The 27,031-nt window shown below is 40.7% G+C and overlaps 2 protein-coding genes across 4 annotated transcripts in view; one reads left to right on the plus strand and one right to left on the minus strand.

Moving 5' to 3' along the window:
- CD96 (CD96 molecule) overlaps nt 1–27,031 on the minus strand; it is an 88,849-nt gene that overhangs the window by 52,632 nt on the left and 9,186 nt on the right. For all 3 annotated transcript variants that reach the window (XR_002337494.1, XM_021068492.1, NM_001243480.1), the window contains 3 exon segments: nt 21,592–21,716; nt 12,158–12,365; nt 8,170–8,225 (listed from right to left, as the gene is read on the minus strand). Coding sequence is in view for 2 of the 3 variants with exons in the window: in XM_021068492.1 (XP_020924151.1) it covers nt 8,170–8,225; nt 12,158–12,365; nt 21,592–21,716 (389 nt within the window). In the remaining variant the exon portion in view is untranslated.
- ZBED2 (zinc finger BED-type containing 2) lies at nt 455–2,714 on the plus strand. The gene is made up of 2 exons (XM_003483325.4): nt 455–784; nt 1,003–2,714. Exon 2 carries the CDS (start codon nt 1,816–1,818, stop codon nt 2,467–2,469), a length of 654 nt encoding a protein of 217 aa, XP_003483373.1. The 5' UTR covers nt 455–784; nt 1,003–1,815; the 3' UTR covers nt 2,470–2,714.

The raw sequence follows: 27,031 nt of genomic DNA on the forward strand, positions 1-27,031 counted from the left end.
TTCTATATTTTCTCCTATAACGCAAGGTGTTTTCCTTCCATGGACACCTTCTCTAAGATGTGCCTATATTTCTTGGTAGGTTTTTCTTTCTAAACTTACAGATACATATTTTTTGCTGAAATTGTGATTGTCCCTTTATTTCATTCCCATAGATTCCAGCTTTTCCAATTCTAGTTACATAACATAATACAAAGCAACCCCAAATACGTTTCTCGATTTGCTTTATTTCTCCAAATTGGGGTTAGGTGAGTCATTTTACTTCATCTTCCCTTTTCTGCAAATTCTCTGCCTTTTCTACTGACTGTTCAACATCCACAGCTTCCAACCAAAAATGGAGATTCACAGTCTGACAACTGAACAAAATATTTGAAACCACAGAGGTCCTTGAGGCATGCGGTTTTTCTGCTCATATTTCACCATTTCCTCCTCTTAAATCTCCTTCTTTGGTTGAGAGTCCAGATGATGTAGTCCTCTGGAAAGAGAACTAAAACTTGTAGGTGCCTGACTTACTGTTTTACTGCCTGACATTTGCCAGGGACCACTTTTCTCAGTGGTGGAAGGGGGAGTGGAGAAAAGGTTTGCATTTGTGTCTCGGAAGTTGCAGAAAAACCCTACAGGCAGGGACACACCCACTTGGAAACCAGGCTTCCCTGGAAGTGGGAGGGAACAGGAACTGGAGGTGCTCTCCTCCACAGGCAGGAGTCAGCTAACAGCCTTCCCAGGTAGTGGGAGCATTCGCCTTGCACGGGAGCCATCGGAGACCAGTCTGGAGGCTTGCTTACCTGTAAGTACCCACTTGTACCTGGGGGGCATCTCCTAACTGTTCTGGGTCGCAAAGCCTGACAAATAAGGCTCTCAATCACTTGAGAAGTCAGGCTGTTTTCAAAACATACCATAATTTTCTATTTCCATTTCGTTTATTTACCCTTAAAATGGGGTACCGAAGCCAAACACCTGGAAAATTGCTGTCAGGAAGTTTCTCATCAGCTGTTGGCTTTGTAGGTGATGGTGCCCGGGAAGGTGGCATGTGGTGAGATGCTTGCTGAGGACCACTGGGCACAACCAGGTCTGTGGAAACGTGCTCCGCCTCTCTCTCCTCTATGCATGTCAGCTCCTCCTGCTGAAAACAGCTAAGCCTGCTGTTTGGAGTTCTTAGAATCTCAGCCCCAGAGGGACTTCCCTAGGGACAAACTGACCTCACATTGGGAACTTTATTTCCCAGACCCTGGCAGGCTCTGTAGCCTCTGGACTGCCTGTTGCAACTGTTCTTAGGAAGCATGAGTCTCTCCTATGCCAGCATCTGTCCACACTGAGAGAGCCCAGTGAGGCCCCAGCCCTAGGGGTTCTGGAGCGTTTGGACCCTGAGGCTGCTCCTCCTGCCTCTAAAACACACTGTACAGGTCTCCGGGAGCACAGAAACATCAGAAGCCGCCAGGAGGAGAATCAAGAGAAAATCTAAAATTTTCAATATTGAAAAACACCTGTGGTGCTGGTTGATGCAGAGAACACTGAACTTACTGAAGAGGATTGTAACTGTTGCACTGTTTTGTTTCATCTTCTGGCCCAGCCAAGGAGAGATCGGCGTGTATTCGGGTCATGGAAAGAATGTACATGAGAGCCTCTGAGGACATTTTGCTTGGCTCTGACTCACCCTGACTCTTCAGTGAAGCAGAAAGAAGGAAACATCACACCACCCAGGTGTCACCAGCCTTGGACCATTATTGCAAATCTCTAAGAACTACCACAGTCCCTTCCCAAGTACACATTTGGCCTTTGAGACTTTTCGTTTCAGGAAAGCTGTAAAGAGGAGACAGGATGAGGCGGGAAGAGGAGGAAGAGGAGGGAACCAGGATGAAAGCGAAAGGGCATTTAGAAGTGAAGGAGGAGGAGGAGGTCAGTGAGACAGGAGAACTGGTTGGCCCTTTGGCTGGTGCCGTTCCCACTCCAATGCCCCACAACAAGGGGAGCCGCTTTTCGGAGGCTTGGGAGTACTTCCACCTGGCCCCTGCCCGTGCTGGGCACCACCCCAACCAATATGCCACCTGCCGTCTGTGTGGCAGGCAGGTGAGCCGTGGCCCTGGGGTTAACGTGGGCACCACGGCCCTGTGGAAGCATCTGAAAAGCATGCACAAAGAGGAGCTGGAGAAGGGTGGCCACGGGCAGGCAGGGCAGCGCCAAGACCCCAGTCTTCAAGGGCCCCAGCTCCCTATGGGCATTGAGGGCGACTGGGCCAGGCTCCTGGAGCAGGTGGGGGCCCTGGCTTTATGGGCCAGTCAAAGAGAAAGGGAAATCCTTAGGAGAGAGAGGGCAGTGGAATGGCGGGAGAGGGCTGTGGAAAGGAGAGAAAGAGCCCTGGAGGAGGTAGAAAGGGCCATCCTGGAGATGAAGCGGAAAATAAGGGCTGAGAAGGAGGCCTGCCAGAGGGAGAAAGACCAGCCTACAGCAGCTCATCCCTTCCACTTCGTTTAAATGGGCTTGATGGAATCTATTTTGAAAACACTGACCTTAGACTCATAGCAAAGAAGCCATTTTAGTTCCAGTTTAAAAAAACAGCCAAGTGGCTTAGTGGGATTTGGGTTCTAAGAGAGAGCGTAGGGTGGAGAGGTTAATCTCAGCAGGCTTTGATTGACCAAATGCTTATCTATGGGGTTCCTGGAGCTGTACTGATCAAAACTTTAATATATACTAATTAAAGAGAAATGTTTTTTTGCTGCCATGGGTCTGTGAGTTGTTTGGGGGCAAGATGTTGAGGGAAAATAATGGAATTTATGCCTAGAACTGGGTTTTGGTGGGGCTGTAGGTTTTGATGGTTGAGGCTGGTTGGGTGGCTGAAATGTACCTATGTGACCAGCTCACTCTTGAGATCCCACCACGAGCAAGGATTAGGCTTCCTGGGATAGAAGTGTTTGCACATACGCTGGTGTTGATTCGAGACCTGCACACAAAGCATATTCTGTGGGACCCAGCAGTGCAAGGACAAAGAAGCTGGAGCCTGACATCTCCAGACCCTTCGGAGGATCATCCTTCTCCCATTATTGCAACTGCTTGTAAAGCTGTTTCATCAGCATAACCTGTCTGAGGCCCGTAAGTCTTTCCAACAATCTAACACATAAGCAGTTAGTGCAAAATTAGCACAGAGACAAAGACTCTTCAACTCCCTTGAATTAAACTCAAAGAATAGAGGATACAAAAATGTATTCATAAATATTTTCAAAAACAATTTGACTTCATCTTAAGGTCTGTTAAAGGAAGTGTGTGAGAAAGAGATGAAGGAAATGGAAAGAAAAATAAAAAGATAGAGTGATAGGGTAAATAGAAGAAATAAAGAACAGAGACAGAAAAGTAAAAAAGGAAGAAAAAGGGATAGAGAAGACAAGTACAAATAAGAGAAGAGAGACAGCTCCCTAGAAAAAATTCACCACGGAAAGGTTAAGACTTTGACTGTCTGGGAGAGTGAAGGAGAGAGAACATTTTCTTAGCTTCTGAGGTCAATTAGAATGAGTGAAGTGGCTTTTGTTTTGTCCCCATAGACCACACAGACCACTCATTCATTTGAACAGTAAGTTTTGGAATATGATCCGGTCTTTAAAATACTAACTGCATGCTAATGCATTGTTTTCAGATTTTTTTTAAAAAGCTACTCATCTTTAAATATTCAGAGATGCTTTGAAAAAAAAGGGATCCTGCAGTCCATATGGAGAGGGAAATTCCCTGGGCTGCTGAGGACACGTTAAAATGTTAACTTGGGAATAGGAAAAAAATCAAGCTAAAGTACCTTGGCCTTTGTGCCAGAGCTGACTTGTTTTGGATGATTCCTATAGAACCTATAACTCTTGTTTAAAAACTGAATTGGGGAGTTCCCGTTGTGGCACAGTGGTTAACGAATCCGACTAGGAACCTTGAGGTTTTGGGTTCGATCCCTGGCCTTGCTCAGTGGGTTAACAATCCGGCGTTGCCGTGAGCTGCAGTGCAGGTCGCAGACACGGCTCGGATCCCACGTTGCTGTGGCTCTGGCATAGGCCGGCAGCAACAGCTCTGATTAGACCCCTAGCCTGGGAACCTCCATATGCCATGGGAGTGGCTGTAGAAAAGACAAAAAAAAAAAAATAATAATAATAATAATTAAAATGGAATTGGGAGTGAGGAAGAGGAGATGGTGAGAGCTGAGGAAGACAAGAGGAGATAAAGAAGCATCTCATTGTATAGATAACCTGAGGCACCCATCTCCCCCAAAGCAGACAAAATCATGGTATAATAATGGCGTCATGCCTTGTTCAGTCCTCGCCTCCTTGGCTCCTTCTAATTGCTTGTTCTTAGACATGTCAGCAGCTCTTAACAGCCAGACCTGTGCTCCTCGTGAGCTGTTTGTGGAACAGATACAGGTCCAAACACCAGGCTTGTGAAAAACCCAGGCTGCACTAGAGTCCTGTAATCTCGTTTTTTTTTTTTTCTAGAAACTTGCCTGATATTAAAGATTTCACTTCCTTTGTAGTTTCTCCACAGGGGTGTGGTGCCCCATTATGACCTTCTCCATCTGTGGTGAAAGCTCAGGGGCTCAACACTGCAAATGATAATGAGGCTGGCAGCCACATGGCTGGAGATTTGGACTTGGACCCTTATTGTGCCACAAAAGATGCTGATGGGGAAGGGGAGAAGGCTGCAATGTCTAATCTTACACACACACATACACGTGTACACACGGAATGGAGCTTAAGGTCAAGGAATCCACAAAAACTCAGGCTTTGCCAAACCAAAAGGAAATAAACAGAAACAATCAAGTTCTGTAAGTAGCTACTGGGGCTATGCTGCTAAACTCTGATGTGTGGTTTTAGATTATGGGGTCCGTTTCCCATGGTTCTTATTATTTGGCCTCTCTCCCCTTTGAGGCATTTTAACTCCATCTGCTTTTATTTCCTAAGTTTTACATGAGGTAGTTTTATTTAGATTTTTTTTTCTTAAATTTTGTCAAACATAATAAAGTTAGAGAATAACAAGGACAGAACCATGGAGATGATCTATTTTTTATTCACAGGCTCAAAAAAGAGACATGTATGGCTCATGGAAAGATGCCCTGCTGAGTAGAGTTTTCATGTATCTCTCCTGTGCCACCTTCTGCTGCATCATCTGAGTGAAATATACCAGGGTCTGTGGATCAGGGGCTCTTTGGACCAGTATCTTTTGCTCGAATGCAAAAATCTGCTACATGGGAGGCCCTGACATTTAGGTTAAAGACTCCCTTTCTTTCTACTGAGCTGGAGGTGAAGCTGCATGCTGTGTTGGCAGCCTGGCCTGGTTGAGCTGAGCCCTTGGAAACATGCAAGAATATGACATCCACGGAGGTTACACTCTCCTTGGACACTGCAGCATGTCTTAGCCTGAAAGGCATCATTGTTAGAATAGTTTGGGGGCTTTTCTAGCCTATAAGGAAAATAATTAAGCAGAAGCTTTTTTGTAACTTTAGCTAGTAACACTGGAAGACACAGCTCACAGCTGACCAAATCCCTATTGTTCTAAGACTGAGGGCTGCTGGTGCAGTGAATATGTAGCACCTAGTAAGCATCCAAGACATACAAGTGACTCAATTTCTAAGGGGCAAAAAGAGGAAGGTAGGAAATTACCATTACTGAACACAATGGTTGCCAGATGATAGATACTTGGCATCATCTCATAGAGTTCTCTCATTTGGCATAGAATTCTCTCATTTGGTCCTTGTATCACCCTTGTGAGGTTGGGATCATTGTCCCTGGTCACTGATGAGGCAGCTCAGAAGCTGAGGTCCAGGGTCCAGAGTTGATAGTGATGGAGGAGAATTCAGACCCAGCTCTATCAGATTCCACTATCTATGTTCTGTTTTTCCATTATCCCACTGTCTTCTAGAATCGATCACACAGTAGATGTATGAATATACATGCAGAGGAAGAATAAGTGAAAGAGTGGTGGGGAAGGAAAAAACATTCCCAAGATACCTACTCTGTGCTACGTACTCCAGTACAGTACACAAACTAAAGGCACCTAAGAACCCTGTGGAATATTTATTGTTTTAGAGCTGGAGTCCCAGCTAGTTTTAGAGCTGACTTAGCTGGGACTCAGAGAGCTTAACTACTTGATGAGGCTGTGGAGCTAGGAAGTGGTCGAATTGCGATCTGACCTTAGTTCTATCTACCCCTGAAGCATGACCTCTTTTTGTGATGCCATCCTGCCCGAATATGGACAGACTAAATCCTCATCCCAGCCCTGCCCTTTGTTAGTGACTCCGCCAGTGGTTTAGACTCTGGAGGCCCCACTTTCTCATCTGAAAAAGGACAGATGTTCTATAGTTCAGTGGTTTATTGGAAGTATTGATGATAAAGGCATGTGAAAGGGCTCTGAAGAGTTAATCAGTTATTATAAATGCAGTGGGGATTATAAGAATACTAGAGTGAGGAATTACTAATGTCTGGCAAGGTCTTAAAAGATCCATAGACAAGCTGTATCCTGTAGCTGGTTTCATGGAGTTGGTGAGAGATTATTCACTAATTCCCCAGGAAGGAAAAGTCCTTTGATTTGTCTAGTCATTGCCTAGGGAAGCTTGGGTACAGAAGAGAATATCTGATGACACATAAGACAAAGTTCTTTTTTTTTTTTTTTTAAACTGAAATTCTTGGATCCAAGCTTGTGACTCTATATCTAGATTGAGTCCATATTACCTGTAAACACTGGCTCAAGAACCTCCCCCCGCCCCCCCAAAAAAGAAAAAGTAAAAGAAAAGAAAAAAGCCTACCAAACACCAGATTTTAGATTTTTTTTGGTTTTATTTAAACTACTGAAATGAAGTCCACTAATAAACTTGAAAAATAATTACAGTGAAACAAAAAACACGGAAATCTTTCCTATGTACTCTCACCTACAGTAACAATCTAAGAGACTAAGCCAGCCATAAAATCAACAAAAGATACAAAGACTTGGCTAATACACTCATTTAAAACTGCACCACACTGACTGAACCATGGCTTGTAAGCAGCTGTCAAATTATATGACTGATATTCAGTAAAAATGATGACAAGAAATCATGGTTATTTAAATAACTAAATATTCTTGGGTCTAGAGGAAACTAGAATGCGAGTATAATTTTCTTGCACCTTGCATAACAGGAAATGTTTGAGAATTCATGAGAATATTTATTCTACTTGGAGTTTTTTTTTTTTTTTTTTTTTTTGTCTTTTTGCTATTTCTTGGGCCGCTCCCGCGGCATATGGAGGTTCCCAGGCTAGGGGTTGAATCGGAGCTGTAGCCACCGGCCTACGCCAGAGCCACAGCAACGCAGGATCCGAGCCGCGTCTGCAACCTACACCACAGCTCACGGCTCTACTTGGAGTTTTGAAAAGACTGAGTGAAGTCATAATACCACAAGACAGCTGATCAACACATAACAACAACAACAAAAATGCTTACCAAGCACTTAACATACACCAAACAATATACTAGGAACTTTTCATACATTATTTCATTTAATTCTTAAAAACAGCAACAATGTGCTGATACTCCCTTTATCCCCTTCATATGGGAAAACTGACTACAAAGGTTTGATGTAATTAGCCCAAGGTCACAGCCAGCAAGAGGACTAGGTGGGAAGGGAACCCAGGTCCCAAAGACTAGAAGCTAACTACCGACGAGAAATTAAAGTCAGGGGGCCCTATTCTCATTTTCTTTTTCTCCTGCTCTTTCTCCTACTGCCTAAGGACTAGCCAGGGTTCTGAAGGAGTTCAGAAGGGCATATTTCCTCTTGTCGCTTAAAAATACAAATATTAGAAAAGCTGGTATAGGAAATGAATTAGAACAAATTAAATATCAGCTGAGCAAAAACCTCATTCTTACACCAGATCCCCACTGCTTTCTGCCCTAGTTTTCCTTCACTATCTACTTCAATTTTTATTAAACAAAATTTAAACAACTGAGACAATTTTTCCAGGAAATTTAAGGACTAAAGATCACAAGATCACATGTTCTGAGAGCCCTAAGTCAGAAAATAAGGATCCCCATCTGGTTTCTTGAATCAATTCAGCTTTCCTTCATCCCCTCCAGAAGTTAACTGGAGTAGGATCCTCTGAGAAAACATTCTGGCTAATGATGCAAACTGACACACCCTGCCACACTATACTGTAGATTTTCAAAGGCTTTAAAGTGACTCACCTTTCCAAGGACATCCATGGAATTATTTTCCACAATCATGGGGATTTCTGGCTTAGCTTAAAGGCAAGAAAAGCACAGTTAGTGGCACTGAATGATACCCTTCCTGGTCACCAGGGTGTGTGTGTGTGTGTGTGTGTGTGTGAAAAATTCACAACTCATCAGATATTTATTAAATTCTCACTGTGTACCAGCACTATACAGGATGCCTAGGAAACAAAAGTGAAAAAATAATATTCATCATCCTCAAGAAATTTACACTTTCATGTAAAATATAGATAGATAAAATAGAAATTAATATATATGTATGTATATTAATAGAAATTAATATATATGTATATATGTGTGTAATATATATATGTATATGTAGTTGAAATAACTACTGTTATTGAGGATGTGTAGGATTTGAAGGGAGCTTTTAAGAGAAGCTTTTAACCTAATGTTGGGGAATAAGAGGAGGCTTTTGGAAGAGGTGGCATCTGATTCTTGAGTGATGATTCTGGGTGAGTCAGGTGAAATGAGCAATGTGGAAGAGGGAAGGGGCAGGCAGCAGGCATAGAGAAGAGAGGAGTATTCTATTTGTCCAAACACCTGGAACTAAATAAAGCATAAGTTACGGCCCCCTGAAGGGGATAGGAAAAACACCTAATTCTTGTTAAGTTGCTTGGTGTTAGAAGATACCAGGGACAACCTCAGTGATTTTGTTTTCCTGCTAGATGCTAAGTGCCTGGAAGCCAGAGGGTTTTATCCATCTCTCCATCCCCAGCACTTAAAAGTGTTCACGAGTTTCCGTCATGGCTCAGCAGTTAACAAATCTGACTAGTATCCATGAAGACAAAGGTTTGATTCCTGGCCTTGTTCAGTGGGTTAAGGATCCGGCATTGCCATGAGCTGTGGTGCAGGTTGCAAACGTGGCTCAGATCCCGTATTGCTGTGGCTGTGGCACAGGCCAGCAGCCAAAGCTCTGGCTTGACCCCTAGCCTGGGAACCTCCATATGCTGCAGGTGCGGCCCTAAAAAGAAAAACAAAAAAGTGTTCAGCACCAAACAGACATTGAGAACATTACGTTGAACTGAAATAGCTTTAAGTAAGTTCTCAAGGGGAGCAGACAGAGCTGTCTATGAACCAGTGGAGAAACTGACACAACCCTCGCCTCTCAGCCTCTGCTCACTGAAGGCCTCTGGCCAGGCATTTCTGACTCCCTCCTGAAGACTGACTGGGGTTGTGGCAGCACACTCCTTCCACAGCAGAGCAGACTGGAAATTCCAGAGAGTGCATGGCCATAACAGATGGGAGCTGGAGGGAAATACCCCAGCTTAGTTGCCTTCATTTGGGATAACTGTGATATTTGTTCTCCCAGCATTCCCAGAGGGAAAAAGCTCTAAACCCACAATGGTAACCAGCTTGATAATGTACAGTATCTCCTTTCCCTTTGTTGGACATATTTTCCTAATCCTATGTTTCCTAGGATTGCCTCTCAAATGAATTAATTCAAATTCTTGTCCTAAAGTTTTCTTTCAGGGAAACCCAAACCAAGACATAACCTAAAGCAGTAGTGGAAGGAGGGCTATTTCTGCTCTCCTATTAGCAGCAAATGCCAGCAGAAGGAAGGACTTAAAAGAAAGAACAATCCCTAAAAGCTGCGGGGTGACAGAGAGAGACAGATTCTTTTTTGGGCTCAGGACAATTACGTTCAGAGTTTAGGAGTGCAGGAGAGCAAACTTGTGATGGCAGGTGACTCCCTACTAAAGAAAGTAAAGTCAGAGAAGGCTAGTGCTAGGGGTGCCAGGAGTGGCAGAGGGCACGCCTCTGGCCTCTGATCTGTCTGAGAATGAAGGTGTTCAGGAAGAAGAAATAAACTGGATTTAGGGTGTGCAGAATGGCTCTGGGATACAGTTGAGAATTTACTTCAAGGTTTTCGTGTTTTTGTTTTTGGCTTACTCTATTTGAGGAATTGCCCAGAGAGGCAGAGTGGGTTCTGAATAGGTATGTGTTATCCCTGTGTGCCAGGCTTGCTCTGATACACACTTGGGTGATGCCCCCAAATAGATTAAAGACTGGATAAAATTATCCAAACACAACTTAGCTGGTCCATTTGCTAAAGGAGAAGGCCAGGAAGCAGGAAAAAATCTAATTCTATGAGCAGTAGGCAGAGTCTCATATTTTTAAGGATCCACTGAAAGGTGTTCAAAGAAGAAGCAAAAGGAAATATAGACAGAGAGATGGAGAGACAGGGTGATAAGGGTAAGATATAAAAGAGTCAAAAGCATCCACACCAAGATGAAGGTATTTTAATGCAGCAAAGAAATACAGGACATGGTTTAAATGTTGGCAAGGCAATGAGATCGAGTTATGGTACAAAAACCCTTGGTCAAATGGCATACAGTTTGCTTAACACAGAATTATTTCTTTTCCTATCTGGATGGCTGCCTTTATTGATTCGTGGGCAGTCAGGCCAGATGAGTCAGTTTCATGTTTGTGCTAAGACAATCATACCCCGGTAAATGAGAGCATGGGATATCAATAAAAGAGATGGATAGTCTTTCCAACTCATCGCAGGACATTGTTTAGGCTCCATAAGGAACCTGACTAATCATCAGGGGCAGTTGATTGTTTCCTAGACCATCCCTGAGGAGAGATGGGGAAAGAGGGAGGGAAGGGCAGGAAGAAGAGAGTGAGAGCCAGAGAAAGAGGTAAAGGAAAAGCTATAAGCAAGAGACTTCAAGCTAAATATATTTTGGCGGTAGTTATCCCCCTCTTTGTGAACTAAAGGGGTTCATGTTTCCTTCAGAATGCTGAACTGTGTGACCTCTAATAATTATGCAATAAGATGCCAAGGAAAAACAAAGATTTTTCACTTGTCTTATTCAGATAACTGAGGGAAAATCTACCAGCCCACATTTTAGGTCCTATGAATTATTTTCTCTTTGTTTACCTCATTTTAAAAAACAGTTAATTGCTCATCCATATCACTGTTTTTCTTTGTCTTCATTTAAAAATGTTTTTTAAAAAACACAGATCTTGGTCACAAAAAATGAAAACTATCCCAAGCCAAGAGTTTCTGTTTATTAATATTTCCTTGCACCACTGAGCAAAATAGAATTTTCACATTTCTTAAATTTGCATCCTGCAGAGTGTCTGCAATTTGATTGAGGCCACAGGGGATATTTCAGCTAGGCTCTACTCTGCTGCAAATGCAAGGTCAGAGGCCACCCCTGCAGGTTCCTTTGCTGGAGAAACTGGACAGTCTCTCACCCCAGCTGGCCTTGCTGGGGGTGAGGGGACCCTGCAGAGCTTCTTTGAACTGTTTTATCATCTTCCTTTTTGTACACTGGCCTTATTCCACCTTGCTCCAGCAAGCAACTAAGACAATTAACAACTAAGCAATCGGACTTTGGCAGTTATAATTAAAGAGACTTCCACTATTCTTAGGAAACTAAAATTGCACATAATGGAGTTCCTGTCGTGGCTTAGCAGGTTACGAACCTGACTAGTAGCCATGGGGATGTGAGTTTGATCCCTGGCCTCACTCGGTGGGTTAAGGATTCAGCATCGCTGTGAGCTGTAGTGCAGGTCATGGACGCAGCACGGATCTGGCATTGCTGTGGCTGTGGTGTAGGCCAGCAGCTGCAGCTACAATTTGACCTCTAGCCTGGGAATTTCCATATGCTGCACATGTGGCCCTAAAAAGCAAAAAAAAAAAAAAAAAAAAAAAAAAAAAATTGCACATAAGATAGTGGTTACCAGGAAAATGACTAATCTGCGGCTTCCTGCATGATTTTATTCCATTAACTGAACTGTCATTCTGTAGCTTCCTACCCTCATCCCCACTCCCACCATGCCTGACAAGTGTCAAGGCAAACAGAACTCCAGAATAGCCACACCTGTGTGGCTATTCTCCAGCTAACAGTGTGCTTCCCTCTCTAGGGGAGAGAAGGCAGGAGACAGTGACAGGAGGATGGCAGTGAGTCCAGAGAACATAAACTCTTACCAAAAACCTTGACCGTGGTGGAGCTCGCCAAGATTTTGCCAGGCCTGACTACAATGTGGCAAGAGAACTTCTGGTCATCGTCGTGGATTTGGACTGGAGAGAGGTGGAGTGTGTAGTTTGTACCCAGCTTGACTCTGTCTTTAAAAAATGTGGAACTGCTGATGGGGTGATCTTGGGTGATAAGTGTTTCCTGCGTTCCATTACCCTCCTGATGAGACAAAATGGTTACCAGCTTTGAGTACTCAACTCTGCCAGCTCTGGACTAGGTGTTCCACGTGCATGAATTCATTTATACCTTTAACAATAGAGACGATGAATGAGAAAGTGAAATTAAGAGATTCTGGGGAGTTCCCGTCGTGGCGCAGTGGTTAACGAATCCGACTAGGAACCATGAGGTTGCGGGTTCGGTCCCTGCCCTTGCTCAGTGGGTTAACGATCCGGCGTTGCCGTGAGCTGTGGTGTAGGTTGCAGACGCGGCTCGGATCCTGCGTTGCTGTGGCTCTGGTGTAGGCCAGTGGCTACAGCTCCGATTGGACCCCTAGCCTGGGAACCTCCATATGCCGCGGGAGCGGCCCAAGAAATAGCAAAAAGACAAAAAAAAAAAAAAAAAAAAAAAAGAGATTCTGAGTATGTTACTAGAAAAAGTATCATTACACTTGACCTTCAAATAAAAATCAGTCATTCTCTCCTAATACAAATAGAAAATTGCTGCTCTTCCGATTAAAACTTCCCCTACATAACTTTCCATAAGCTGTATATCAGGGGTGAGATTTCGGAAGTAAGCCTTGGGAGCTCATGTCTGATCATAATTCTCATTTCAAGTCTTGAAATCTTGATGCTAAGATGTGCTCAGGAGGCTGTATCAGTTTTGCTTATCAAATCTTCACTGAACTGGGTGATCACAGAAATTCTCTCTTCCCAGAATTCCTTTAGAAAAGGTCTCATTTTAGCTCCCCTTGGAGCCAGGAACAAAATTAGGTAAGAAGAGACTCCTAGGATGCAAAATTTAAGGAGGTCCCTCAGGATTTTATAAGTGCAGGCTGGGCACCTGAGAATCAGTGCCTCCTTAAATGTTGTGCCTTGGCACCTCCTTCCCTCAGCCTAGCTGTGGCCCTGATCCTTCTGCCTTATTTCTGTGTGTGACCTTCAAAGAGGACACATAAAGAGTAGGCTGTAAACATTAATTGGAATTTTGGAGCACAGAGTTTAGCTGGATTACTTGGTTTCTATCCATATCCATTTTTGGGTCTGTGAAAAACAGCCTCCATTATTCTTGCCTTAATCTGAATTTCACTGACGTGGTTCTGGGTGTGCCACAGTGTTGTTCAGCGTCAGTCAAGGGGTTGGGAAAAGGGCCTGGTGAGGAGGGAACTCTTGAGGGGCACAAGGGTGGAGGAAGGGTTGTGTCCTTATATCCCTTTAGTGTAACTCAATATTTTCAACTGCGTCGCTTTGAACACATTCTGATGCACAAGCATCTTCTGTGGAGATTCTAACACAGTTGTTCTGGGATGACTCTCATCCCAGGGCATTTTTTAAAAGATCCCCAGAGGAGCCAGAGCTGAGAACCTACTGGTCTGACTCAAAACCACAGATGAATCATTATGCGCAGGGGTCAGGAGAAATGGAAGGAACTGAAAAGGGTATGTGTCAGGTGGGGAAGAGGTCATGAAATAAGAAAAACAAAGTTCTGTGACTTGGAATCTCTGGTTAAAAAAACAAGAGATTCAGGGTAGAGGGAAGGGAAGCTAGATAAGGGAGAGAATTCAAGGCTGGGCTTGGAGCAGAACTAGTGGGAACAGGAAGGCAGACAAATAATTTATACAGATATTCCCAGAATATCCTTTGTAGAATCCCTTACATAAGACACAATTCTTTTAGGTGAATATAGTGAGGACTGGTATCAGCTTTACCTAGAGATATACAGATAATACCATCAGCAGAGAACACAACCCACTTAGGACAAAGTATATACCTTTATACCTACGTAAAGAAGGACCTAAGAGTCTTCTTAATGAGGAAGGGTACAGAAAATGAAAAGGAGAGAGCTTATGTTCGGAGACGGGCCCCAAAGGAGCTCTAAGGATTGGGTGGTGCCAGCAGAAGAAAGATGAGAGCATTTCACTCAGCGTCTGCAGAGCAGGAGGCCAGCAATTAAGGAGGCAGGCTCCCCCTGCAGGTTCTTTAACACAAGCTAAGTTTTACAGCTCCTGTTCTATGCACAGGGACTGCTTTTGTATGACTTGGAGTTCAGAATTCTTGGCCTTTCAGTAAATGTCTTGCCAGTTGGAACATTTCCATCTGTCACTTTGTTGTTGAAAAAGGGCAGTCAGAGGCTGAGGATGGTGACTGATGAAAAAAACTGCTTTTCCGTTATTGTGCAGTAGGGGTGACTGAACGGAGTTGTTTAATTGAAAGAGAAAAGATATTTTTAAAAAATTAGGCATAGGGTTTTCTGTTTGTTCGTTTTCTGGGAGTCTGACTATTGTGGAGGAAAGACTTCTTCCTTTGTTTGGAAGGATAGATTCTGTTGGAAAGTGTGCCCTGTAACCTACAGCATCAGGGAATCCTGAGAGATGTTAGAGGCCCTAGATATAAAGGGGTAGGACAAGAACCTGCACGTGAGCGTCTGCCTTCAGGGAGCAAATGGGAGGAGAGGTGAGAAAAGACTTTACAGGCAACCAATGAAATAAATATCTACCCATGGAAGAGGGAGAAGCAATATTAATATTATGCTATATCCACTACTAAATTTCTATATTATTATTAGGCACTGCTTAAATTTACTTAGCATCTACTGTGTTTTAGGCACTGCACCAAGTACTTTTAAGTCTTACCTTATTTACTCCCTTACAATAATCTGGAATAAAATGAAGTTAAGTAGCTTGCTCGAAAGTCACACAAAGAAGGTACTTAAGTCATAGCATCAAATAAGGGACAAGTATGCCTCAGAGACAGCACATATTAATAAAACCTAATCATCATGAAACAAACAAAAATTTTTGTGGCTTATCTGGAATGAAAAAAAATTTTTTAAATTCCAGGAAGCCAGAGGAATTTGGAGATTATAAATTGGAGATTACAGAATGAACAATTTGTTAACTGAAAGGAGCCTTTGGCGATAGGGGTTAGAGAATATACCTCAACTCCTGATAATAATGATTCTAGGTAGCCTGTTCTGCAGGAAACAGACTGGTAGGGGGTCTTGTACAGTCCTTATTTTTTCCCAGTTTTCTTTTTCTTATTCTTTAAAGAAAAGACTTTGATAAATTTTCTAATATTTATAAATATTTCTAAAACTTCATGGGATTTTCAACTTGGTAGACTCTTACAATTAAACAAGGAATGTAAATCAAAAGAGCTAAGACACTTACATGAGTTCTAATTCTCAGTAGATGTTCATTTAATACCAGCTCCCCACCCACCAGCCTCCCCTGGATCAACCTGGTGTGAATTCATGAGTTTTTACTCTCTGCCTGGCTAAACTGAAGAATTATGGCAAGTCCTAAAATGAACACTTTAAAAATTAGTTTTTAATATGTTGAACATAGGTACAGTGCTAAGTTATTTGGTACTTTATAGAAAAACCATGGGGCCAGTACTATAATTGCCCCCTTTTGCGGATGATAGAACTAAAACTCAGGCTAGGCAACACAGCCAAGGTCATAGAGAATTCTGAGGCAAGAGGAAAATGTGTGGTTCTTCATGCACTTATCAAAATATTCTCCCATATTTTGGCTCCGTGGAAAAAGTTTTTTAAAAAACCTCTACAATTTAACATTTAGAAAAATGACTACACAAAACCATGTGTTGCTCAATCTTTTCTCCTGCCATGTCAATCTTCAGACCCCGCCCGTGGGGGGCACATTGCCATGAAGACCCAGGAACCTCAGGCTGATTGGGAAATCCTGTTCTTTAAACAACACAGCAGGGTCTCAAAACAAAGAACATACCTTTCTTTAAACATCTGACATTTTGTTCATCATGGATTGTCCCTAAATTTTGATTTTAAAACATACTTTATTGAGATATATACTTGATTAATGATTTTTTGAGTGCTCCCTTAAATTCTGTACCCAAGGTTAAGGCTCTATTCACCTCACCCTAATTCTAGCTCCCAGGGCACATAGCTAGTAAATGGCGGAGCCAGGATTTGCAGATAACGATTTCCTTCTAAGAGCCATGCTGCTAATGACTTTGCTATATACAGCCTCACCAAAGCAGTAGAAAGGACAGTCCTTGACTTTTCTGCTGAGATTCTGTTGGAGAAGAAGAATATATTTACAAGAAAAACAAACAGAACATCAGGACCTACAGAACAAAAATAAATGCATAGTTAAATAATACATGGGAGTTGGGTAAAACAACTAGTATGATGAGGGCGGGTGGGATCATAATGAATCATGGAGAACTCCTCCTGAAGGTCTCTTAATGACCTGACAAAAATTTTGCAGAGGGGTTCCTATTTTAGTACTAGAATCAGAATTTTCAATACAGAAAAGAGACTGGGGTACTACTGGACTTAGTGAAGTTACCTCATCTATGGGTCCGCAGCTCCATGTCACAGCCACAGCACCAAGGCAGATGCTGAGTGTACCCAGCTCATTCAATAAATTCCGTTAACTGCATCGATTGCTGTTTCTTCATCTCCTAACTGCTTCCTACCTTCACTTTTCTCCATTTATTCTCTATCCAGTCCGTGCTGTCAAAATAAGCTGCTTACAAAGCTTCCCACGTCCATTTTATAGAGCCACAACAACATTTTTCCAATCATCACAACTGGTTGTCAACACTCTGTCAGTTGGCTAGCACTTTATTTTTGATTATGTGGAGATAATTAGGGTCAGCCGCCATCAGGTAGAAGGTGACAGCTTTGTTTTCCGAATAGCTGGGCTTCCCATAGCATAGAAAACCAACAGTATTTATGGTACACTTTCGATTTTTGTTTACATACAAAACATCGCAAGTACTAAAAAAGAGAATATTGAAAAGACATAGTTATAGATAAAAATTTTAAGAAACATAAGCATCTAAGTTTTAGTTATATCCATTATATACTAATATTGAACCATTTGCATCTGATAGGTTTCTCACTTTCTTTTCATGACTTTAAAGAGAAGAGTCATAGGTTTCTCTTTATTCACCAACTTTAAGAACAAATATTCCCTCAAAACCTCCCCCATCCCCACTACTGAATGGAGCTAGCTAGACACTTCACTCTTTCTGTGTCTTCAATTTCTTGTTTTTAGGGAATAAGCCTCAGCCTCCATGACCTTCCCTGAAATCCAAAGGGCAGTTGCTGATCAGGGAAGCAGGGGATGCAGAGACCAGGGAGGAGCAGTTAAGAGGCAAAAGTGCAACCTTAGGGCAGGGTCCTGGTTCCTCCTCAAGGAATACATAGAACAATAAATATCCTGAGCCATTCTGTACAACTAAAACCCCCAATAAATGGAAGAACCACTTGATGAAGCATTCTTCACTCCCAAAGGAAGGACTGCCAGAACTAGTCCTGGGGGCCTGGAAACACCAGCTTTGAAAGACAATGCAGGTTTGCCTCTACCCTGATCCTTATCTATATATAGCCCCATTTTCCATTCCCCAAACTGTAAAACCATCTCCTGATCTCTCCCAAAGAGGGCACAGTCTTTAAGGCATTAGCCTGCTGTGGCCTCCTTTGCCAGCAAACAATAAAGCTATTATTTTTCTCCTTCACCCAAAACTGTCTCTGCATTTCTATTCAGCAACAGTGGTCATAGGCCTACTTTGGGCAACACCACCACATGTGCTCACAGGTTCAGGGTCTGTTTTTTGCTGGCTTTAATTATTCAGCTCAGACTTAACCAAAGAGGCTTTTCCATGTCCATTTAGTCAGAATCAAACTCTCTTCCCTTTATGTTGCCATTTTTTTTAAAACATTTTTATTAAAGCTGTATTTCATGGTGGGAAATATGTCCAACATAGTTATGTATCCCTGCAGGGCTTGGCACTTAAAACAGATTCACATGTGTTTGTTAGATTGAATTGAAATTTATACTGTGGGAAATCAGGATGATAGTTTGGAATAAACACAGAATATTAGACTGTATTGAGAAGCTCCCAGAGTAAGCATGCAGAATTTCCCCGATGAGTATGCTTGTGCTTCAGGACATAAACTGGGAAAAATATCATCTCTCCTTTCTCTACCAACTGCGTTCCATCTAAATATACACATTCTCTGACTTCTTGCACATCATCCCACCTGGCCCATGGACCCTCAGTGGACACTGAGGGTTAACCCTTTTGTTTACCTAGTTACCGCTCATCTCATGCTAGATAAAGGTCAGATACACACTTTGCACCAGACTCCTTTCTTCTTCAGTGTAGTCCTGATCCTTGAACGTAACATCCCCAAGTGCAAAGTAAATGCTCCACCAACACATGTCACACAGCCTTAGCACAGGGACAGGTACACAGAGCAAACAGTATTTTTATGATAACTGGGAATCCCAGTAATAACCTTTCCCATGAGGGTCATGACTGAATTAATTTGGTTTTATAAAATTCCACATATAGAACATAGCTTTTGTTTTCCAGCCACCTAGATTAAAATAATTTTAGTTCGCCAAATTGTTTCCAGGGTTTAACACAGTACTTGAAGTGGGAGTACTAGAGTTACTGAGTTCAATACAGCAGGTTTCTATACCTTCCTGAGCTCAGCCTCACTATCTCTACTTTTTAACCTTTTTCTAAAAGTCCCTGTATATCGTGTCTGTAAGAACAATCGGTTATCATTACGCTTATGACTGCCAGTTTAACAAGAGACTAAAGAACTAAAATATGGATTGAGGGGATATTTATGTTCTCTGCAGACCTATAACAGTCATGACATAAAGAGCTGCTGTTCAGTCCTTAATAATGGGAGATTAGATGATTTCATCTCAGACTTGCTGAATCCCACAGCGCCAGCAGTGTGGAGTATGGATGTAAATCAGAGGAGCAAATAGATTTTGACATTTAAAAAGGGAATGCACAGTTGGAATTTAATCAGCACATTTGCCAATACAATGTTCCCTTTGAAAAGAGGTTTCTTTCAAAAAGATTCCTCAAGTTGTCTCAATCATGATGCATTCTTTACAGTGAGAGCATGGCTTGAAGTTCCAGTAGAGGTTTAGGACTCACTCTCTCACTGTGTGACCTTAGGTGCAATCTCTCTGTCCCTCATTTATCCTAAATGTCCTGGCAGGATTCAAAGATAATGTCTCTATAACCTTCTTAGTTTCTTTGAAGAAAACTCTTAAAGGATGGCTTATCAGTTATCTAGTCATTGATACTAGCTGCCTGGTTAAGGTGTTCATTAACCAGACAGCTAGCATGAGGGCTAGTGATCACCAATTTAAGATAAGGCCAACAGATAGGACGGTGAGGGCAGATGAGAGAGAGAAACAGATCCATTCAATTATTTATTAGATATTTGCTACGTGCCTATTTTCTAGACTAGATGCTACAGAGTTTTGAAGTAAGTCATGTAGCTCTTTGCCCTAGAGAGGCTCAGGGTCACAGAAAAGACACAAACTAACTAAAAGCTTTAACATTTGCTTGTCATTGATACCTTTTAGATAAGATAAGAACACTTACAGATCAACTTGCCAGCAAAAATTTCTAAAGTAAAGCTTTATTAAATTTTATTCTTATTTATTACTATTAAACTTTACTATTCCCATTGATAGTGAAATTGTGATAATTAGGGTGGAAATGTTTTGCCCATTGGTGAGAAACATTAATAATGCACACAAGGTGTAGGCAGTGCATTTCCATTACAGCAATGTTTCATACAGCAGGTTTCTGCCTTCTCAACATCACCTCGATGTTGCAAGTTTTTTCTAAGAACCAGTTGTTCAAATTTGTTAAGAACAACTGACTTATAGTAATGATAGGCAAAACGTCAGGCAGGACATTTTGCAAACCAAACCCTAAAAGGGGGGGAATGTGTTTTTTGACAGATGACAAAGACACATAGTAGATTTTAGGGTGATTTGAGAAAGTTATTATATAATATTTTTGATCCTACTGACTATTATTTATATCTGGAATCTAATATACGGCACAAATGAACTTTTCCACAGAAAAGAAAATCATGGACTTAGAGAAAAGACTTGTGGTTGCCAAGTGGGAGGCAAGGGAGTGGGATGGATTGGGAGCTTGGGGTTAATAGGTGAAAACTATTGCTTTTGGAATGGATTAGCAATGAAATCCTGCTGTGTAGCACTGAGAGCTATGTCTAGTCGCTTACGATGGAGCATGATAATGGGAGAAAAAAGAATGTATATATGTATGTGTAACTGGATCACCATGCTGTACAGTAGAAAAAAAATTGTATTGGGAAAATAACAATAAAAAATTTTTAAAAAACCACAAAAAAATAGACAGTAAAAAATTACCAGTAGGTTGTATTTTAAGGCCTACTTGCAAGTCAATTATTTTGGATTTGGTACATGTTCAGAAAAATCTTTTTATATGAAAAGTCTAGTTCCCAAGACAGAAATCTAGTAACGTGTAAGATGAATGATCAACCATGTGAATACAGTATCTTACAGACTGTATCAGCTGCTATATTCATGGACATCTATTAGTTCCATAAGAATTTTTAAATCTTGTGTTTTCACTTTGATGGTGATCTGAAAATTAATATAATCATGTTCCAGACCATCTAAATAAATACCCTATTCTGTGACTCACAAAATTGTGTTTATGGTTATCTTTGTCATTGTGTTAGACTTGTGTTATTAACTGATTTCACAGTAGTATTAGAAATCTACTACATACATTGGTTAAGAGCTAGCTGCCAGTTAGTTGGCTTGCACTGGAAAATTTCTCAAAAAATATTTCTACTTTATTTATTTATTTTTCTTTTAAGCCAGAAAACATGGCAGCTATGGGCCTACCATTACCTGTGGCAATAACAGAGCTGGGCAAGGGCTGTCTCTTATCCTGGTCCTGCTTCTCTCATGTACATTTTCTACCTGTACCTGATAAGCATTAGAGCCTGTGTTCCCAGTCTGAGGAATGTTGTATGTTTTCCAGGACACAGTAGTAAGGGTTCTGGGAAAAGGGAGGCCATACCTCTCTGCACATATGTGTAAAACACATATGTGAGAGTAGGGGCTTATGCTGGATGTGGCTCCTCCCCAGGATTTCACACTTTTTTTCTCTCTGGAATTATGGTTTAGTATATAGCTTGAGATAGAATTATTCTTTAGGAACGAATTTCTAAGTTGCTACATTCAACAGCTGGAGGCTTGCTGAATCAGAAGGAATCCTAGTGTTGCTGCAACCTTCCACATAATGCCCACCTCTAGTCCAGCAGGTTTCCTTCCCTATTATTACTCGTTATTCACTTTACTTCAATTAATATTTAAAGATCATTGCAGTTATTCACCGAAAAGGGCAACACTTACCACCAGCCAAGAAAAGTTGAGCTTAGGTGAAATTTCTAAGGAGATATTTTGAAAGCATGGTATTTCCAGAGTCCGATTTATCTCTATTTCTATTGTACGGCTGCTTCTCCATTCATCCTGTGTAACTATAAAAAAAATAAGGTGGGAAAGACATGGATCTGTGATTGGTTTGTAAAGTGCTTTTAATCCAAGAAATGAGAACCATGTTAGTACAGAGATTCATCTATCCTCAGGGTACATCTATGAAGAGGACCTCACACATAGTCCTCATTGGATAAATGAGCCTCTGAGAAGCACAGAGTTGTTTATCGCTGAAAAAAACTGCAGAAAACCCTGACAGTACTCAACTCACAGTCTGGAATGTTCCTCTGCTTTAATCCCAAATGGGTGCTTTAGGTTTAAGACTGCCTCTCCTAGATCAGGTAGAATATAAAACTTTATAACTTAACCTCTAATTATCTTTTAAACATTTTAATCTTTTTAGAGAAGTTTTAGGTTTGTAGCAAAATTGAGTGGCAAGTACAGAATTTCCACATATCCCCCCCTCAGAGGCACAGCCTCCCCCATTGGTAACATTCCTAACCTCAGTTACACCCTCACTACAATCAACAGACCTACATCAAACACTTCATTATCACCCAAAGTCCATAGTTTATTCTCCTTAGGGTTCACACTTGGTGCCATACATTCTGTGGATTTTGATAAATATCTGGCATGTGTCCACTACTACAGATTCATATAGAGTAGTTACCATATTTTTACTTAAAATGTTTTTCATGATTCTTAAACTATCTGTGGTTGAAATTCTTAGAGGCTATATGTCATATGTACACATCATCATTTGTTCAGTCATTCTTAATTACTGAATCATAGGCTTTTTCAGTTTGGGTTTTCACTTTTTTTAAAAAACGATTACAAGCTTTATAGCAAGGATCATTCTTACATTAATAGATTCAGCTACTTAAGATAAATTCCCAGAAGTATAATTAATGGATCATGGGGTATGAATATTCTCATTATTATCAGCAGCACATTTTTTAAAAAAAATAATGTTTCTCAATTCGACAATGCTATATTCAGCCTTTAGAACCCTGTATTTCAAGCTCTCATCAATATCAGCTGCCCTCTTTCCTGATAGCTCTCTCACCATTCTCCTTCCTTAATTGAAGTCAGGCCAGCCCACTGGGGTCCATCTTCCCTGCATCATTCTCAAACAGTAATTGTTTATTTTCTTTCTTTCTTTCTTTCTTTTTTTTTTTTTTTTGGCTTTTTGTCTTTTCTAGAGCACCACTCGCAGCATATGGAGGTTCCCAGGCTAGGGGTCCAATCAGAGCTGTAGCCACCAGCCTACGCCAGGACCACAGCAACACAGGATCCGAGCCGAGTCGGTGACCTACACCTCAGCTCATGGCAACGCCGGATCCTTAACCTACTGAGTGAGGCCAGGGATCGAACCTGCAACCTCATGGTTCCTAGTCAGATTCATTGACCACTGAGCCATTTCGGGAACTCCCTGTTTATTTTCTTATACCCTCATTTTCTTGAGATCAATAGATGAGATCAGTGCCTTCTTTGCTCCCCATGGCTACTCCAACCCCATAATTTAAAAACAAAACAAAACAACCTCCCCCTGTCTTTTATGGTTAAAGGAATTTATCTATAACACTACTTCCGAATGGAGTTACCTGTATATCACCAACAAACATTTTTGCCGTATCTGCATATCGCCACTGAATACTATTTAATTTTATTCTTGAGATTATTGCAATTATTGTTTTACTTACATCAATTTTTTTCAAAAAGAGACGGATGTAGGCACCAATATTTGTGAATGTCATGAAATCCACTTAATACGTGAATTATATTTAATGTATACTTTAATACATAAGTATTAAATTTTTGTACAGTTTGTCCAGATTCTGAGAAGTTGGCAATATAAGTGGCATAACTTTTTGAATATATCTGAAACTTTCTATAAAACAGACTAATGACAGTAGCAAAAGTAAAAATACATAGGCACTAATAGTAATCACCATTCGTAGGTGGGGACAAACCACTAGACCACTATAGTATCAACAACTGTGTGAAAAGAAGCAGAGGGATATCAGCTGGGCTTCTGATGGCCCTTGGAATTAGAGAAACCTCCCCCAGAAAACAACAAGCAATCACTGGAAAGACAGGCAGACTATTATGAGAATAGCAGCAGAAATGGAGAAAGAAGTTTGTAGGCACCAAATTACCAGTGTTTTCAACAGCAACAAGAAGCAGCTTGTCAGTGTTGGAGCAGAGGGGACTTTTCAGACATATCCCATGCTGAGAAAAACCCCTGTGAGTAGAATCTAAATTAAACAGAACAGTCACAATAGGAGAAAGCAAAGAGGCAATTTAGATAAAAGTAAGGAGCAGGTGGAAAGAAGTGCATCTCAGAGAATACAATGGCATATAATTTACCTTGAGACTAACAGAAGAGAGAGCTCCAGAAACACTGATGATTCTAAAAAAGAGAGCCTGGCCCACCCAGCCATGATAAAAATCAAAATGCATTAAATAAACATACTTAGATAGAGTGTAGAAAAGAAACGGGATAGAATCTTATACAAAGATACCATAAAAAAAAAGAGACTAGAGGTCAAAGAAACATTCCTACAACAATAACAGTGTATTATAAAGATATGGCTTCAAAAATAAATAAAAACTATAGCCTAATAATTCAAAATAAACTAGTAGAAATAAAGAAAATGATAAAAGCTACAAAAAATTTTAGAAAGACTGGTAAAAGAGTCAACTGGAGAGAAATGAAAGATAAAAGATAAGTGAGAGAATTCAGAAAAGGGTTGGAAATAATAAAAGTTTTGAAAAATCATTTCTGTCTTTTCTAGGGCCACACCCGTGGCATATGGAGGTTCCCATGCTAGGGGTTTAATCGGAGCTGTAGCCACTGGCCTACGCCAGAGCCACAGCAACTGAAAATCATTTCTGAATTAAAAGCAAACTAGAACAAAACCAAGAACATATTAATACAAAAGTTAACATATTAAAAGGAATAAAAAACAGAATGAGGGAACTGCTGTATAGCACAGAGAACTCTACCTAATATTCTGTGATAATCTATGTAGGGAAAGAATCTGTAAGAGAATGGATGTGTGTCTATGTATAATTGAATCACTTTTGTTGTACAGCAGAAATTATCACAACATTGTAAATCAACTATACTTCAACAAAACTTTAAAAGAATAGAATGAAGGAAATTTTTAAATGAAATAGATTATAAATAATGAATTTTAAAAGAAAAAAGAGGTAAAAGAGATTCAAAGAAAGAGAAAGGCGAAGAAGGTAAAAAGTATGTTTAGTGGGAGATACTAAGGGAAATAAAATAGAAAAAATACTAAAAATTGTAATTCAAGTACAATTTCTTAAAATAAAATGACGAGAAAACACACATTAAAAGATTATAATGCAAAAGTAGAAAAATACTCTCAGAATGGAAATTAAGCATATTCTTATAAAAGTATTAAACAAAGTCAGTTGTGGGAATGAAAACCAAATTGTTAATAGCTTTTTGACAGCAACTCCGTATGCCAGAAAATCATCTAGTAACATATTTAATACATGCTCAAGGAAAGAAAATGTGAGTTAAGGATAGTATATTCAGTCTTTAATATAAAGACTATATAAAACCTGTTAGGGTCACACAACAACTCAGGGAAGATTGCTCCATGAGCACTTCCGGAGGATTCTCCAGTGGAATACACTTCACACTGAATAGACATTTACATAAAGGCTGGGAGTAAGTGCTGAATATGTATTTACCATTAGCACAAAGAATAAATAATTGTTGTAAGAGAGAGAGTGTAGAAATGAAGGCGTATTTCTAAATAAAGATACAATAAATGTAAAAAACAGGGTTGTGGGGATTGAGAGGCTACTGGTTTTAGGGGCATGAAGAGGTCGGTGTAAAAAAAGATATGTATAAAACTGAACAAATGTGTTAAAACCCACCACTTCTGGGCTTTGGAAATCAACCAAAGGTAAGCATTTAATTTAGAAGCATTTCTTCTTGAAAAATCACCAGAGTTTCAGCAAGAACAGTAGGAGTCTTCAGCCTTCTTGCTTAGGGCTCTTTCCATCCCCTTCCCCAGGTTGGTCAGTGAGAAAGGCAGTTGCACCATCTTGGAGCTGGCTACAAAACCTAGTAGCTTTTCTTCAGAAAGTGGCAGACTTAAATTAGGTCTGAGCATGAAAATCCTTCACTTTGTCAACTAACAGGGACAAACTTGGTAGGAAACAACTAGAGAAAAACTGACGCTTGTTTAACTTGGGTTTACAGTCTCATTTGGGGTGAGCGACAGACCAGCTAGACATTTAACATTGAAGATTCTACAAACCAGAGTCATAAAATCGCTGAAATAAATTCTCTACAGGCTGACTGGGAAAATATGCACGAGTCAGGGGGCCCTGCGAGAGCCCAGTGAAAAGTAAAAGCCAAAGGAGGTATTACCACCTGTAACATTGAATGGACTTCCTAACACCCTCCCCCACCACATCTCAGTGTAAAGGGTAGAAGCCAACTGGGCTTGAGTTATTTGAGCACCGCTTTTGCAACATTCATTTGTGGACCAACAAAGAGGCTTTGCCGATGTAGGGGCAGCTCCTTGGAAGACAAACTAAAGACATAAAAAGTATGGTAAAAAGCTGAGTGGAGATATCAAAGGTGATACACTACATAGGAGACAGATTTTGCAATTTAAATATGGGTAAGTTACTAGAATTTAAGAAAAAAAAACAACCCTTAGAATATAGCATTGTCACAGTATTGAGTTTTTTTAATGTCTAGTTTTCAACAAAAAATGATGACATATGAAGGAAACAGCGAAGTGTAATCTATACTCAAGAAAAAAGCAGTTAATTGGAACTGAGTAGACCCTACATTGGGTTTAACAGACTTCAAAGCAACTGTTATAACTACGTTCAAAGGATTAAAGCAAAATATGATGATGATGACTCAAACCATAGGGAATTTTGGTGAAGAAACAGAAGACTATAAAATGAATCAAATGATTATTCTACAATTGAAAAGTCAATAATGAAAATGAAAAATTCACTGGAGATTCTCAATGGCCAACTTGAGATGGCAGAAGAAAAAAGTCAGCATATCTGAATAATGATTAACGTAAGTTATCTAATCTGAAGAACAGAGAGAAGGAGGATTGAAGGAAAATGAACAGAACTTCAGAGCCATATAGGACAATATCAAGTGTCGTATCATATATGAAATTAGAATCACAGGAGGAATGATGAAAGAGAGGGGACAGAACAAATACTTGAAGAAACAATGGCCAAAAATTTCACATTTGATTTCAAAGGACTTTCTCATAGGAGTTCCCATTGTGGTGCAGTAGAAACAAATCTGACTAGGAACCATAAGGTGGCGGGTTCTATC

This window comes from Sus scrofa, chromosome 13 (genome assembly GCF_000003025.6).
Source record: "Sus scrofa isolate TJ Tabasco breed Duroc chromosome 13, Sscrofa11.1, whole genome shotgun sequence".
Classification (NCBI taxonomy): domain Eukaryota; kingdom Metazoa; phylum Chordata; class Mammalia; order Artiodactyla; family Suidae; genus Sus; species Sus scrofa.

Bases quoted from the DNA above. Each gene is read 5' to 3' on its own strand.
- ZBED2 (XM_003483325.4), top strand. From the start codon at position 1,816: ATGAGGCGGGAAGAGGAGGAAGAGGAGGGAACCAGGATGAAAGCGAAA.